Consider the following 16,310-nt stretch of genomic DNA (forward strand, 5'->3'; position numbering starts at 1 on the left):
ACACACACCTCACCAACGCAGCAGGCACTCTGCCGCAGCATAACATTCACTCCTGAACAGCAACTCCTGCTCACTAAAGAGTGAGTAAACATATATGGGTCTGACCATATGTGAACATTCATCACTAACAGCTTTCCCCACTTAGGTCTTTGTTCAGAGTCCACATACCATCTATTCTAATACATACAAAATAAAGGCAACATGGCTGAACTCAGTGGATTTTTAAGGTAAGCAATTATTTTATTTCCTTGGCCTGATGGCATTGACTTCATTATACAAGAACTTGCAGCTGACAGAACTGACACACAGATATCCCCCATGAGGAAGGACCGTTTTCATTAGCAGAGATGAATTGAAATGTCATGTCTGAGTGCAATTCCTGCTCCCCACTCCCACCCCACAAAATCCCAAAAGTGAAAACAAATCAGTAAAATCCCCAGATTTACTAAAAGTCATCCCTCCAAACCTAACTAGCAGCTGCAGTCGATGATAACCAAGGAGGGAAGCAGCTGGCTGTCACATAGCATTCCTGTGCGACTGAACGGGCATCAGCATGGGAGTAAGAATCCCGAATGAGTGAGAGGTGTAGATAATCTACCTTACTTCATACCTGCCCCTTCCCTACGTAACACATCTCTGTCCTGATACATGGAAAATACTATAGGAGGTGCTAGGAGTGGTTTTAGTCTATAATTGGAAATGCCTGAAGCTTATTAAATTCCAAGGTAGGGGTGAGATAAGGGGCATCAGAGTGAAAACAGGTTAAACAGAGATGGTCAACACTATCTATTCCAGTTTAATGCTATTTAATAACAAAACTATCTTCTTAATCATAACCATCTTTATGCCTAACCCCTATTTTCCAAAAGTAAGTGGTCCCTGTCTAAATTTCTGGGTTGGTGTCTACCGCCATCCCTGGGGTGGTAGTGTGATAAGAGATTTCAGAAATCTGATCCCAGATTTCAACAGGGATGGGGAGAAAGTGTGAGACAGGGAAGATCAGGGGCCACAATGCATCAATGACAGTAGGTCTCTTTTGGTCCGCAGGTATGGTCCACTATCACAAGTCCCCTTTCCCTACCTGTCTTGTGCAAATGTTAAAAATAGAATCTCTGCCCAAAGAGAAGGGAGCACAGGAAGTTGCTGCTGGACTGCCATCATCTCTGGCCCCAACTTGTCCACCTCCTGACCCGTCCATGAAATTGCACAAAAATTAAATCTGAGGAATGCTGTACAATTACATCATCCCCACTCCTCTATCAAAGCCAGTCCAACAGCTCTGTCCTGACAAGCTTTCTCCCTGGGCCAAGGAAGCAGCAAGAAATATCAATTGAGCATGTGAAAATGTAATGACGGTGTGTGCAGTGTAATGTTTCCAGATGTCTGCACCTTCTATCTCCTCGCGGTGGGAGCCACCCTCGCTTTCCCCAAGTCGCACACACACCCCTCCCCTACCCCCAGGTCCAGGTGCTCCCATCTGCTGGGCTTCCAACCACTCATTTCCCATAGACACTCTCATCACTGTAGGCCACATAGAGAAAATAGTCTTCCTCATGATTGTCCTAGGGGAAGAGATAAGACAACAGTTTAGACAACATATTCATTCATTCGCTCTAAGATGCTGAGCCTCACACAGTCTTGTAAAACAGGTATGGAAGGTATTGTTGGTCCCATTTAAAAGAGGAGCAAAGAATAAGGAGAAGTGGTTGGAATTACACTTTTTGAGTTCTGAGTTCACAAACAATCCTTCACTGAAAACATATTGCATAGGTATCAGGGATATGAAGGTGACTGGAGCACAGTCTTCACTCTTCCGGAGCTCACTCTAGCAAGGGGAACAGAGATACCACAGGACATGGGCTATATAATGAGATATATCCTAACAGGGAATATACGCTATGGAATAAAAGTTAGATTCAAGATTATTAGAAGTTTATGTAATTCATTAATGGAGCACAATGAGAAGGAAGCGTCTTACGTAAAATACTGCAAAAAAAAAATTGTTACAATCCTAGGTTATATTTTCAGTAATAAAGTCCTTTACTATAGTTTCCTCAGATTCTGACACTTTAGCAATTAAAGCAAATCACATAAAAATTATTCCTCCTGAGTTTATCTGTTAAAACAAATGAGGCCGGGCGCGGTGGCTCAAGCCTGTAATCCCAGCACTTTGGGAGGCCGAGGCGGGTGGATCACGAGGTCAAGAGATCAAGACTATCCTGGGCCAACATGGTGAAACCCCGTCTCTACTAAAAAATACAAAAAATTAGCTGGGCGTGGTGGCACGTGCCTGTAATCCCAGCTACTCAGGAGGCTGAGGCAGGAGAATTGCCTGAACCCAGGAGGCAGAGGTTGCGGTGAGCCGAGATTGTGCCATTGCACTCCAGCCTGGGTAACAAGAGCGAAACTCCGTCTCAAAAAAAAAAAAAAAAAAGACAAATGAATACATTTACAGACTTTGCCTTAATTTTCTATTTCATTTATCTGATTCACTGTGCCCAGCTAATACGGAATCTGCTTCACAGTTTTAGTTTTGTTCTCGTTAAGTTTCCTGTTGTTTAGATCAATGTGGTTGTCTTAAGCCAAAACTTCAGCGTTCATAGAGGAAGTTGACTGTGTGAGAAACCTTCAGTTGGCGGAGGCTAGCCAAAGAGCTGGCTTTACTATTATGGGCTTTCTCCATCTGTTGCTAAATGGGAGTAAAATAATGAACTGGATTCTGAATGCATTACAAATTGCATGCTACCAACAAGAATAGCAGGAACTGAGATGGGCTGATGCTTTGAAACTTTTGCTATCAGAAATCACTTCCTGCTACTTCAATAAACAATCCAGCATTAAAATACTATAGTCGTCAGACAAGACTGAGAAGAGATTTCAAAAGGATTAAATCTAGTAGAATGCTTAATCCCTAAAAAACAAGTGATATCTAATCTCTCAGAGCCTTAAACTGCCCTGTGTAAGAGGATCCTGATAAATAACACCTTCTGCCCCACTTCTCAGGTGTGTTATCAACATATACTGGACCAAAAGCTAGAGGATGCCAGGCTGCACTGGAAGGCATCCAGTGTTGTGTGACCAGAACCATTACCTCATAGAGTTGGCCCATGGTAGCACTAGTAGGAGGGATAGTGTTGTTGACAAAGAAGAATAAGGCGTCCTCAGGTCTCAGGTGGATTCTCTTCCGGATTAAGAAGTAGAACTGGCCAACTGGATAATGAAAGAAGAAAAGAGCAGACAGGAAGGGAAGAAAACAAGGGGTTAGTAGGGTAAGTCCTGGAAAAAAATCCAATTGCATTTTTTCCCCTTAGAGTCAGTAGCAGCTTTATAGACAGACCATCTGAGAAGAGCCAAATACTGTCCTAGAGCTTTCAAAACAAAAAGGGAAACTCCAAAGCCCACGGAGTCCCTGACATGCCACAGTGGAGTTTATTCCTCCCTTCTCCTCTTGCTCAATCTCGGACCCCATGTTAGCATATCCACTCAAAGCCTAGGACTATGTAGAAGAAATACCATGTGCATCCAGACCAGAACATTCCCCTCATTGTCTAAATCTGACTTGAAACACTTTCCTCAGCCTCCCACGTAGATTACAGGCACCTGCCACCACAACCAGCTTATTTTTATAATTTTAGTGAAGACAGGGTTTCACCATGTTGGTCAGCCTGGTCTTGAACTCTTGACTTCAGGTGATCCAACCATCTCCACCTCCCAAAGTCATGCTAGGATTACAGGCGTGAACCACTATGCCCGGCCACAAAGCTGAATTTTATTTTTTTATTTTAATTTTTATTTATTTATTTATTTAAAAAAAAAAGATGGGGTTTCACCATGTTGGTCAGGCTGGTCTTGAACTCCCAACCTCAGGTGATCCTCCCACCTTGGCCTCCAAAGTGCTTGGAATACAGGCGTGAGCCACCATGCCAGGCCTATTTTTTTATTTTTTTGAGACAGGGTCTCACTCTGTCGTTGAGACTGGAGTGCAGTGGTGCAATCTCAGATCACAGCAACCTCCGCCTCCCAGGCTCAAGTGATTCTCTTGCCTCAGCCTCCCAAGTAGCTGGGATTACAGGCACCCACCACCACACTTAGCTAATTTTTTTGTATTTTTAGTAGAGATGGTTTTTCACCATGTTGGTCAGGCTGGTCTCAAACTCCTGACTTCAAATGATCCACCAGCCTTGGCCTCCTAAAGGGCTGGGATTACAGGTGTGAGCCACCACACCCAGCTGAGTTTTAAAATTGGGTTAGGCCTGGCATGGTGGCTCACACCTGTAATCCCAGCCCTTTGGGAGGCCAAGGCAGGTGGATCAACTGAGGTCAGGAGTTTGAGACCAGTCTGGCCAACATGGTGAGACCCCATCTCTACTAAAAATACAAAAAAAATTAGCCAGGGTGGTGGGTGGGCGCCTGTGATCCCAGCTACTTGGGAGGCTGAGGCAGGAGAATCACTTGAACCCAGGAGGCGAAGGTTGCAGTGAGCTGAGATCACGCCATTGCACCCCAGCCTGGGCAACAAGAGCAAAATTCCATCTCAAAAAAATCAATAAACAAATAAAATAAAAGTGGTTTAAAGAATGGGCATCTGATCTTTTCCTTCAATGTCTTATGCTTTGCTGTGTCAAAACCCGACAAGACATGGTGATGGGAAAAAAACGATTGAGCCATTTTTTGATCAGCTTACTCTGGAGAATCCCATTTCCTTCCTTCAAGTATGTACTGCCTCAATCTCATGCATATAGTAAGGATCTAGAGAGCTTTGTCGGGGAGGAAGGGTCGGGGAGGCAAAGAGCATTACCGGTAAGGTCGGAGGGCACCAGGTACTTCCTTTTGTCCAGATCGGGCACCCTGGCTTTTGGAGCCTTCTCTACAATCACCTGGAAGGAGAGGAGGAGAGTATGAATGAAAACTACAGAAGGCAATCTAGTATTTTTTTTTTCCACACCCTACAGTTGCCTAGTTACTACTGGAAATGAATCTGTCTAGGCTTAGGACAACTGTTTTCATTTCTTATTGCCCTCACCCCTTATAAAATACATGAAAAAAATGGGCTTCCTTAGTGAGGTTATAGCTTCATTACTAAAATAAAAAGAAACTAGAGATTGTACATGATGAAAAGGAAAAAGAATTTTGATTTCGAGTAATTACAGGTTATCTAAAAGAACTACCACAGGACATATACCTCCTGGTAGTTATTTATTATTAATCTTTGAGATGGAGTCTCGAAGTAGCCCAGGCTAGAGTACAGTGGCTCAATCTTAGCTCACTGCAACCTCTACCTCCTGGGTTCAAGCAATTCTCCTGCCTCAGCCTCCTGAGGAGCTAGGATTACAGGTGCACCCCACCATGCCTGGCTAAGTTTTTGTATTTTTAATTGAGACAGGGTTAAACCATGTTGGCCAGGCTGGTCTTGAACTCCTGACCTCAAGTGATCTGCCTGCCTTTCCCTCCCAAAGTGCTGGGATTACAGGTGTGAGCCACCATGACTGGCTACCTTCTGGTATTTAATTGGAGCATCAAGAAAACTGGGTTTTCTTATATGGTTCTGATCACCTATAAGTTTTTATTATTTCTTATATCATTTATTAAAGGTACTAATAATGTGGCTTAAATCTTATACTTTGTCAAAATTTCCAAGAACTGTTCCAGACACTACTAAATGGAAAAGAAACAGTGTTAAAACAAGTCTGACAATGACATCCTATAATATGATGTCAGTACGACAAGCCATTTTAAGATACTGATTATGTTAGGACTTTAAGGGGTTTTCAATGTCTATATTATATACTTCTATAATATTTCAAGTTTCACACAGATCATGTATTTCCGTACTAGATATATAAAAATTTAAAACAATTTTATACAATAAAACTCATCAAACATAAAATATCATGAGCTTTAGACTTTCAGTTTAGAAAATATAATTATTGGTTCGGGCGTGGTAGCTCACGCCTGTAATCCAAGCACTTTGGAGGCCAAGGTGGGCAGATCACCTGTGGTAGGGAGTTCAAGACCAGCCTGATCAACATGGTGAAACCCTGTCTTAAAAAAAAAAAAAAAAAAAAAAAGGCCAGGCACGGTGGCTCACGCCTGTAATCCCAGCACTTTGGGAGGCCGAGGCGGGTGGATCACGAGGTTAGAGAGCAAGACCGTCCCGGTCAACATGGTGAAACCCCATCTCTACTAAAAATACAAAAATTAGCTGGGCATTGGTGGTGCATGCCTGTAGCCCCAACTACTTGGGGGGCTGAGGCAGGAGAATTGCTTGAACCCAGGAGACGGAGGTTGTGGTGAGCCGAGATAGCGCCATTGCACTCCAGCCTGGGTAACAAGAGCGAAACTCCATCTCAAAAAAAAAGAAAAAGAAAATGTAATTATTTTTGAAGCTATGGGAAGTGTAGAAAAAAAATTGAAGCAGCGGAAAAAAAAAACTACAAGTACTTCTAGTGGCTGTGTGATCTTCAACAGGTCACATAATGTCTCTCAACTTCAGTTTTCCAATGACTTTTTGTTTTGAGGCCAACTGTCACTTTTGTCACCCAGGCTGGAGTGCAGTGGCCTGATCTAGGATCACTGCAACTTCTGCCTCCTGGGTTCAAGTGCTTCTCCTGCCTCTGCCCTGGGAGTAGCAGGGAATCCAGGTGCATGCCACCATGCATAGCTAATTTTTCTATTTTTTAGTAGAGACAAGTTTTACCATGATGGCCAGGCTGGTCTCGAATTCCTGACCTCAAGTGATCCACCCACCTCAGACTCTCAAAGTATTAGGATTTTAGGTGTGAGCCACTGTGCCCCACCTGAAAAGAAAACTTTCTAACACATCTTTAACAAAATCATGGTATTGATATGATGTAAATGTAATAAAATTTTATATGAAAATGCTTCCTAAATTATAAAGAATTATCTAATGTAATTAAGCTGGTGGGCGGGAGTTTGAACCTTTTAAATTAAAAGAACAGATTAAAATTAGTAAAAAAAAAAAAAAAAAAAAAAAAAAAACTTGTTTCATGTTCTTGTAGAAAAAAATCCTGAACCAGGAATACCAGAGGGACATGATCACATTTTAAATTTAAAAATAAAAACTGAAATAGGGTAATGTGAGTCAGAAATTAAAAGGAAAAGGCAGAAAGAGGCTAGCATTGTGCCCCAGAGGAACTCGGAGACCCAGCAGTAAGAGATCAAAACCACAAAGGAAGACAGAAAAAAGTGATAAAGCAGATTGCAATACCTGGATGGGAGGGAGAGGCTTGGAGAGGAAGAGAAAGGGAGGGGTAATCATTGAAACTTGGGTTTCGGCCGGGCGCAGTGGCTCAAGCCTGTAATCCCAGCACTTTGGGAGGCAGAGGCGGGTGGATCACGAAGTCAAGAGATCGAGACCATCCTGGTCAACATGGTGAAACCCCGTCTCTACTAAAAACACAAAAAATTAGCTGGGCATGGTGGCACGTGCCTGTAATCCCAGCTACTCAGGAGGCTGAGGCAGGAGAATTGCCTGAACCCAGGAGGCGGAGGTTGTGGTGAGCCAAGATGGCGCCATTGCACTCCAGCCTGGGTAACAAGAGCAAAACTCCGTCTGAAAAAAAATTAAAAATAAAAAACCTTGGTCTCCTAGAACGAAGGTTAAGTTTCCAGGAATCCCAATTCTATTCCTCACTATGGTAGACCCCTGGGCTAGATGCTTTGCCTCTTTGGGTCTGTTTTCTTCATTTGTAAAATGTGACTCATACTCAGTAGGGTTATGAATTTTTAAAAACAGACAATCTGTGCCTAACAGTTTTTTTGTATGTTGTATCTATGAAGATAATTTCAAGATCCCACGAACCCCTGCTCTCTGAAGGCACAAGTACACCTATTCTTTTCAACGTGAGCTTTAAAGATGTATTGGTGGGGGTAAGCTCTGGTTATGAGAGCAGTCAGGATACGCCATTGCTTTAATAACACCAATGGTCAAGCAGGAATGGGCTTTAGAAGTCATTACTATAACCCTCTTTTCTGTAAACAAGGCACTCTAGCACCACAAGATTAAGAGTTCTGCCCAAGGATACAATGAATTCCCAGAACTAGAACCAAATCAAGGAACCTGCGTCATAACTAGAAAGAGGTCACAGACAGAGCACTTTGGGAACAGCTCATCACTGGTTAAAACATAACCCTAGGAAAGCTGAAATCTGAATGACAGTCTTAATGGCTTAAAAACTATCACAGAAGCAAAACATTTAACACGAAACTATGAGCAGGAAAAGAACAGAGTTCACTGAAATATTGAGAGTTAAGACACATAAATCACTAAAATATTTATCTAATACTTAACAATGTGAGGTCCACAGAACATCACTAATTCTGGTTAATACAGCTATATATTAGAAACTGAGATATATGGCATGGAGGTTAAGGTCTCCGAGAGCTCCACAGTCCATCAGACAGGGGAGGAATTCCGGCTCAACCAGAAATCAGCAACGTGAAACCTTTAGGAAGTTACTGCATTTCTTTGTGCTTTGAACACCCAATCCGTAGAATGGAGATTATAATCGTGTAAGGATTAAGTCAGTGATTGCAGACTGATACTTAAGATAATGGTAGGGTAAACTATCAATAAAACTTGGCTGTCATTTTTAAATATCATTACTCAAAAGTAAGATTGGCATCACCAGAATTGGGCGAAACTTTCACAGCAGGTATCCAAGGTCCAGAAACCAGGAAAGTAATTTGTAAAGGATCCTTATTGGTTAAGGGTTTAGCGTATTCCTTTATAAGCTGAAAACCCTTTTGCCATTCCTGGGGAATCGAAGAGCCCTAATGACCCTTCCTTTTTTCCTTTAAGGAAAAGAGGTACAAGAGGTATGTACTGCTGGGCTAAAGCCCTGGTGGCTTCTGGTAGCTATAAAACCATGAATGTTAGGTAAGGATTAAAGAAGAAACCCAGAGTGGCTGTGAATCAAGCAAAGATACCAGATAACAGCAATTGTTTTACCATTATGTATGTGACTTGTAACACTAATGTCCCCACATGAGGATAACTGTAAAATCTCCGCTACGCCATCTCCAAAAATCCAACAGCTGCTGGTCCCTCTACCACTTAAAAGTCATATTCTGGCCCTCAATTCGGCTGCGCAGCCTGCATTAGAGAAATACCAGGCAAGTGGGCGGGGGAGGAGGTACTGGGGAAAACGCCCGGATGCTGAAAGATATCTAATTATTTCTTCTCCGATCCTCTTGACTACCGGCGCTGGTTTTAACTACTTAAGCCGGTGTCCAAAACAGAGAAGAGGCGCCTCAGTCCTGCCTTATCGCGTCCAGGTACCATGTGATCAGAAATCAATACCGGGGAAGGCTGGCTGTCTCCACACATGCCCCGGAGCCTAGAACGATGAGGCAAGCAGGCTGTTTGGCAGAGAACGTGACCTTGTTTTCCAGGCCAGGACTGTCCTGCGCTCCCCCACCCCCCTGCAATTCTGAAAGAATGCAAGAAAAGAACCGAATAGCTTCTGAACCTTTTCCTCCCAAGCCGAATGATACGAGAGCGAAAGTCAACTTCATTAAGAGAGAACCAGCCAAGGCAGAAATCGACCGGGGCAGACCAGCACAATGTCCCTGCGTTCTTAAAGGCAGCCAATCCATGGCCCCGACCTAACCACTCTCCCACACAGGGGCCCTATTTTGTGCACCCCTTAACCCACACACGTCTCAATACTGCTGAGTCACTGCAGACGGCGGCTCGGCTCCAAAAACGCCGTCAGCTCTAAAGTGGGGTTCAGGCTGCTGGCATACAGGTTTTAAAAGCTCCGCAGTCTGGACGTCCATCGGTTCTGGCACTGAAGAGCGTTCAGGATTAAGTAATTCATGGAACACCTCCCCCACCCTCCCCCCCCACCCCAACCCCGCGCGCTTTCCCCGGAGCCGCATGGGCGCCCCAGGGCAGCCATCGCTACTCCCCGCCCCCGCCCCCGCGGGCCCTCCCCTCCCATCCCCCCACCGCTGTACACTCACGGGGACCCTGTCCGGGTATTTCTTCCGAATCTTTTCTCCTTCCTTTTTCCGATACTCGAAGGGATGGTCCTCCTTGTACTGGAACTTCATGATGCACCGCAGGGCTTGCGAGATCCCCGCGCGGGGCCTGCCTCCTTCGCAGCTGACAGCCGGCCGCGTCCCGCTCCCTCCGCCGACGTCAAGGTGTACTCAGAACAGCTGCGGAAACGTCCGCACCCGGGGCAACAGCGCTGGGCCTAGTGTGCGGTGCGGGGAAAGGAGGGGGACCTCGGGTGCGCCTGCCTGGAGGTAAAGGAGAGCCAGGTGGAAGAAATACCAGCGGCTTTTTCGAAGAGCTGGAAGCACAAAAACAGCCGGGCGGCGCGTCGGCCTGTGACGTCACCCCGCGCGCCCGCCCCGCCCCCGCGCGCCAGGCGCCCAGGGCAGGAGGGGGCCGACCGCTCTGCCTCGCTGCTTTTCCTTTATGGCTAACCTCGTTTAAAATCGCTGTCACTGCAAACATCAAAACATTCTACTTGTGTTTTATTTTGTAACTGTGAAATTAAATATTGTTTTAAAACAAAAAAAAATATTCTAAACATGTTTTCTTACCCCTCCACTGTTTTTGTTGGTTGGGCCCCAAAAGAAGTACAAAAAGCAAAAAATCCAGCCTGTCCCTGCTGGTTGGGATCCACCCTCAGGGAAAAAGAGGGCCAGGCCTCCTGGGATCCCTTTGGCCAAAGCAGAGCCGTCCCGCGCTTGCACGGTGCCCGTTGCCGTTCCGCTGCCGCTCCCGCGGCCCTCCTCCGGCGCTGACGTCACCGTTTGGCTCCGCGCCGCGGTCCGCGCCTGGAGCAGCAACATAAACAGAGCGTGACTCAGGAATCTGAAGAGACGAGTCAGGTGAAGGACACGGAGCGTCACCAAGGTCCAGAGGAGGCGTGATGTCACTAAGGACGACCAAGGGCTTCACGTACAGTCAAATATAGAAATGATTCACTTTCTGCCATTAATCCAGAAAGAGGGCGTGTCTTCTGGAAAAGAAAGTATCAAGCAATTTAGGTGGTGATCTCAGTGGTTCCCCCACATCTTATTTCTAGTGGTTAGGTATCCCCCACGTGACTGAAAAGCGCCGCCTGGAATGCTGGTGGAAGACTGAGCATTGGGGCAGGTGGCGGTGAAGCCTCGTTCTGGCTTTTCCCACCGAGAGTCAAAACGGCAGAGGCCTTCCAACCAGTACTGTAGACAGCGAAGGGAGGACCGTGGAGATTGTAAAGAAAAAGAACAGTGAAAAGGGGCTGCTTTGCCCATACAAGTCGGGTGCGTTCTGAAAAATGTTAGACACACAAGCCCCATGGCCTATCTTCTTCAATCAGGGTCTCAGGGTCTCTAATTTTAAAAACACACCCACAGGGGCCCGGGCGTGGTGGCTCACGCCTGTCCTCTCAGCACTTTGGGAGGCCCAGGCCGAGGATCTCTTGAGCTGAGGAGTTCAAGACCAGCCTGGGTAACATGGCAAAACACTGTCTCTACAAAAAAAAAAAAATACAAAAATTAGCCAGGCATGGTGGCGCACGCCTGTAGTCCCAGCTACTGGGGAGGCTGAGGCTGGAGAATCCCTTGAACCCGCGAGGCAGTGACTGCAGTGAGCTGAGATCAAGTCACTGCACTCCAGCCTGGGGGAGAGAATGAGACTTTATCTCAAAAACAATAAATACATAAAAATGAAAAGCATACTCTGAAAATAAAAGAAACTAAGTTACATTACTAGCACAGGAAAATGTATCACATAGTCCCACCACTTCTCCACGGCATCTTTCAATCCTTATGTATGAAAATCCATGAGGGCAGGGCACGGTGGCGAGAGCCTGTAATCCCAGCACTTTGGGAGGCCAAGGCAGGCGGATCACCTGAGGTCAGGAGTTCGAGACCAGCCTGGCTAACACCACAAAACCCCTTCTCTACTAAAAATACAAAAAAATTAGCTGGGCATGGTGGCAGACGCCTGTAATCCCAGTTACTTGGGAAGCAGAGGCAGGAGAGAATTGCTTGAACCCAGGAGGCGGAGGTTGTACTGAGCATAGATCATGCCTTTGCACTCCAGCCTGGGCAACAAGAGTGAAACTCCAGCTCAAAAATAAATAAAATAAAGAAAGCTAGAAAATCTATGAGTTAATTTACCATATTATATGTTTATAATTTTTAGGTGTTAATTTCAAATTGAAAATAGTTTAATTTTCAGTCGCTCATTTTAGTTTTGATGCAAATATAGTTAAGTCTTTCAGAAGAGTTATTTATAACCAGTTGAGAAAGAGAATTCAGGTGGAGAAGAAAATTTTTAGAGTGTTGGCCCAGCATGGTAGCTCACACCTGTAATCCCAGCACTTTGGGAGTCCAAGACAGGTGGATCACTTCAGGTCAGGAGTTTGAGACCAGCCTGGCCAACATGGTGAAACCCTGCCTCTATTAAAACTACAAAAATTATTGGGGTGTGATGGTGCACCTGTAATTCCAGCTCCTCGGGAGGCTGAGGTGGGAGGATAGCTTGAACCCAGGAAGAGGTGCAAGATTCCCTCTCAAAAAAAAGTTTTTTAAGTGTTGTTTTCTGATCAAATCTACTGGAAACAATCATAGTACATCTAATGCTGATTTTATTTTTATGCATTTATTTATATTTTTGAGACGGAGTTTCACTCTTATTGCCCAGGCTGGAGGGCAGTGGCATGATCTCGACTCACTGCAACTTCTGGCTTCTGACTTCAAGCGAGTCTCCTGCCTCAGCCTCCTGAGTAGCTGGGATTACAGGCGCACACCACCATGCCCAGCTAATTTTTGTATTTCTAGTAGAGAGGAGGTTTCACCATGTTGGCCAAGCTGGTTTCAAACTCCTGACCTCAGGTGATTTGCCCATCTCGGCCTCCCAAAGTGCTGGGATTACAGGCGAGAGCCACCATGTCTGCCAGCCAAATGCTGATGTTTAACCTTTAATTTTAAAATACCGCCAGGCGCGGTGGCACGTGCCTGTAGTCCTAGCTACTCGGGAGGCTGAGGTGGGAGGATCGCTTGAGCCCAGGAGTTACGGGCTGTAGTGCACTATGCCGATCGAGTGTCTATACTAAGTTCGGCATCAATATGGTGACCTCCCGGGAGCAAAGGACCACCAGGTGGCCTAAGGAGGGGTGAACCGGCCCAGGTCGAAAATGGAGCGGGTCAAAGCTCCAGTGCTGATCAGTAGTGGGATGGCGCCTGTGAATGGCCACTGCACTCCAGCCTGGGCAACATAACAAGACCCCGTATCCTAAAAAATATATATAAAAATAAAAATAAAATACCAAAGCACAGCCCCCCGAGGTGGCAAGTGCCTGTAGTCCCAGCTACTCGGAAGGCTGAGGTGGGAGGATCGCTTGAGCCCAGGAGTTCTAGGCTGTAGTGCACTTTGCCTATTGGGTGTCCGCACTAAGCTTGGCATCAATATGGTGACCTCCCGGGAGCAAAGGACCACCAGGTGGCCTAAGGAGGGGTGAACCGGCCCAGGTCGGATTTGGAGCAGGTCAAAACTCCAGCGCTGATCAGTAGCGGGATGGCGCCTGTGAATAGCCACTGCACTCCAGCCTGAGCAACATAGCGAGACCCCGTATCCTAAAAAATATATAAAAATAAAAGTAAAATAAAATACCAAAGCACAGCCCCCCGAGGTGGCACGTGCCTGTAGTCCCAGCTACTCGGAAGGCTGAGGTGGGAGGATCGCTTGAGCCCAGGCGTTCTAGGCTGTAGTGCACTTTGCCTATTGGGTGTCCACACTAAGTTTGGCATCAATATGGTGGCCTCCCAGGAGAGGGGGCCCACCATGTTGCCTAAGGAGGGGTGAACTAGCCCAGGTTGGAAACGGAGCAAGTCAATACTCCCATGCCAATCAGCAGTGGGATACCTCCTGTGAATAGCCATTGCACTCCAGCCTGGGCAACATAGCGAGATCCTGTCTCTTAAAAAAAAAAAGATACCAAAGCACAGTGGCTATTTATATATAAAAAATAATTTGGAGATGAAATATCAATCTTTCTGCCACAAATCTTTCTTAAATGCTAATTGACAGATGTTTGGAAATCGATAGATTATGTATAAGAATACACAGATTATATATAATAATACATAATGTATAAGAATACATAATCTGTCAATTTCTAAACATCTGTCAATTTTTTTTTCTTTTTATTTCTTTTTTTTAAGACAGGGTTTCACCGTGTTGGTCAGGCTGGTCTTGAACTCCCGACCTCAGGTGATCCGCCCACCTTGGCCTCCAAAGTGCTTGGATTACAGGCGTGAGCCACTATGCCCGGCCTTTTTTTTCTTTTTAGATTTTCAAAGCTACTGCAAATCAAACATCTGTCAATTTTCAAAGGTTGCTTTTTACTTTTATTTTAAACATAACATTTAGAATTATTATATAGAAGCATAGCTTAAAAAAAAAAAAGGAATTATTATATGGAAGATTTTTTTTGAGAGAGAGAGAGGGTCTTACTCTGTTGCCCAGGTTGGAGTGCAGTGGCATGATCTTGGCTGACTGAAACTTCCTCCTCCCAGGTTCCAGCGATTCTCCTGCCTCAGCCTCCTGAATAGCTGGGACTATAGTTGCATGCCACCACGCCCAGCTAATTTTTGTATTTCTTGGTAGAGATGGGGTTTCACCATGTTGGCCAGGCTGGTCATGAACTCCTGACTTCATGTAATCCACCCTCCTCAGCCTCCCAAAGAGCTGGGATTACAGGCGTGAGCCACCGCACCTGGCCTATAGAAGTAAGTTTTAAATTAACACAATCGAGTAAAACATTTCATAATGTTTTATTTAACCAAAAACAAAATACTACATTAAGAAGCTCACATTTTCTCAAACACCTTTTCAATTTCTTGTACTTTTTTTATGTTTTCAGATGTTAGAAGTTTTTTTCAATCTTTTATGAACATTTTCAAACATGTAGAAAATTTTGAAAAATAGTGTAATAAACATGAACATACCCTTCACCTAAATTTTTTCCACTTGAAAGTAAATTAGAAACATGACACCACCTCAGTATACAAATTATATCCCCCCTGAGAATAAGAACATGTTCCTCCATAACCAAAATCGTTATTACACCTTAAAAAGTACTAATATTTTCTAACACTGTCTAATATAGAACTTATATTTCCTCAATTGCCCCAAACATACTTTTTTTTTTTCACTCAAATATTTGAATCTGAAAACAGGTGGAATTTACCATAAAGATAGGTCTGATTTTTTTGATTCAGGGTCTCTCTTTTTGTTTGTTTGTTTGTTTGTTTGTTTGTTTGTTGAGACAGAGTTTTCTCTCTTGTTCCTCAGGCTGGAGTGCAATGGCACAATTTTGGCTAATTGCATCCTCCATCTCCCAGGTTAAAGTGATTCTCCTGCCTCAGCCTCCTAAGTGGCTGGTATTACAGACATGTGCCACCACAACAGCTAATTTTGTATTTTTAGTAGACATGAGGTTTTGCCATGTTGGTCAGGCTGGTCTTGAACTCCTACCTTAGGTGATCCACCCACCTCGACCTCCCAAAGTGCTGGGATTCCAGGTGTGCACCAGTGCACCAGGCCCAGGGTATCTTACATTATCACATTTAAACTGATGTATAAAGCCAGAATTTTAGTTCATTGGTCTCCACTAAGAAATACAATAGCTAGAGGTTTAAGTTACTCATAGCTATTTCCTAAATTTGCTTGCTAAGCTTGGAATTTAAACAAGAGATTTTATTACTTAATTTGAATTTTTTAATAAGCTGCCATCCACAAATCAAGTGTCAAATACCACCAGGATGTGCCCAGTTGACTCCAAGACCAGCAGAATATTTCCTGCCCCTGAACTATACATGAGTGGATTGTCCTTAATAATTTGTGTGCTCACATTGCTTCATTGCAGCTATCATGACCTTAGTTTAATCTTTATTTAAAAAAAAAATTGGCTTAGTTCTGATTATCTATTGCTATATAGCAAACAACTTGAAAAGAATGGCTTAAAACAATAGCATCGTCTATTTTGCTCACAAATCTGAAGTAATGGGGCTAAGCTAGACAATTATTTCTTTTCTTTTCTTTTCTTTTCTTTTTTTAAGACAGTATTTCACCATATTGGCCAGGATGGTCTCCATCTCCTGACCCGCCTCGGCCTCCCAAAATGCTGGGATTACAGGCGTGAGCCACCATGCCCGGCCCGACGATTATTTCTTTAAGTCTCTTTTGGTTTTGGTGGTAGGATCTTCTTGGAAGGCTTCTTCACTAGCAGTTTTGGTAGTTGGACTGGGAAGACTTAAACAGTTGGTGCTCCTCAGCC

General features: G+C 44.5%; 1 protein-coding gene across 1 annotated transcript; it reads right to left on the minus strand.

Moving 5' to 3' along the window:
- Nucleotides 1-219: 219 nt before the first annotated feature.
- GABARAPL1 (GABA type A receptor associated protein like 1) lies at nucleotides 220-10,752 on the minus strand. The gene is made up of 4 exons (XM_003934498.4): nucleotides 9,988-10,752; nucleotides 4,799-4,877; nucleotides 3,092-3,210; nucleotides 220-1,562 (listed from the first exon to the last, which is right to left on the minus strand). Exons 1-4 carry the CDS (start codon nucleotides 10,075-10,077, stop codon nucleotides 1,497-1,499), a joined length of 354 nt encoding a protein of 117 aa, XP_003934547.1. The 5' UTR covers nucleotides 10,078-10,752; the 3' UTR covers nucleotides 220-1,496.
- Nucleotides 10,753-16,310: the final 5,558 nt, after the last annotated feature.

Source organism: Saimiri boliviensis, chromosome 7 (genome assembly GCF_048565385.1).
Source record: "Saimiri boliviensis isolate mSaiBol1 chromosome 7, mSaiBol1.pri, whole genome shotgun sequence".
Classification (NCBI taxonomy): Eukaryota; Metazoa; Chordata; class Mammalia; order Primates; family Cebidae; genus Saimiri; species Saimiri boliviensis.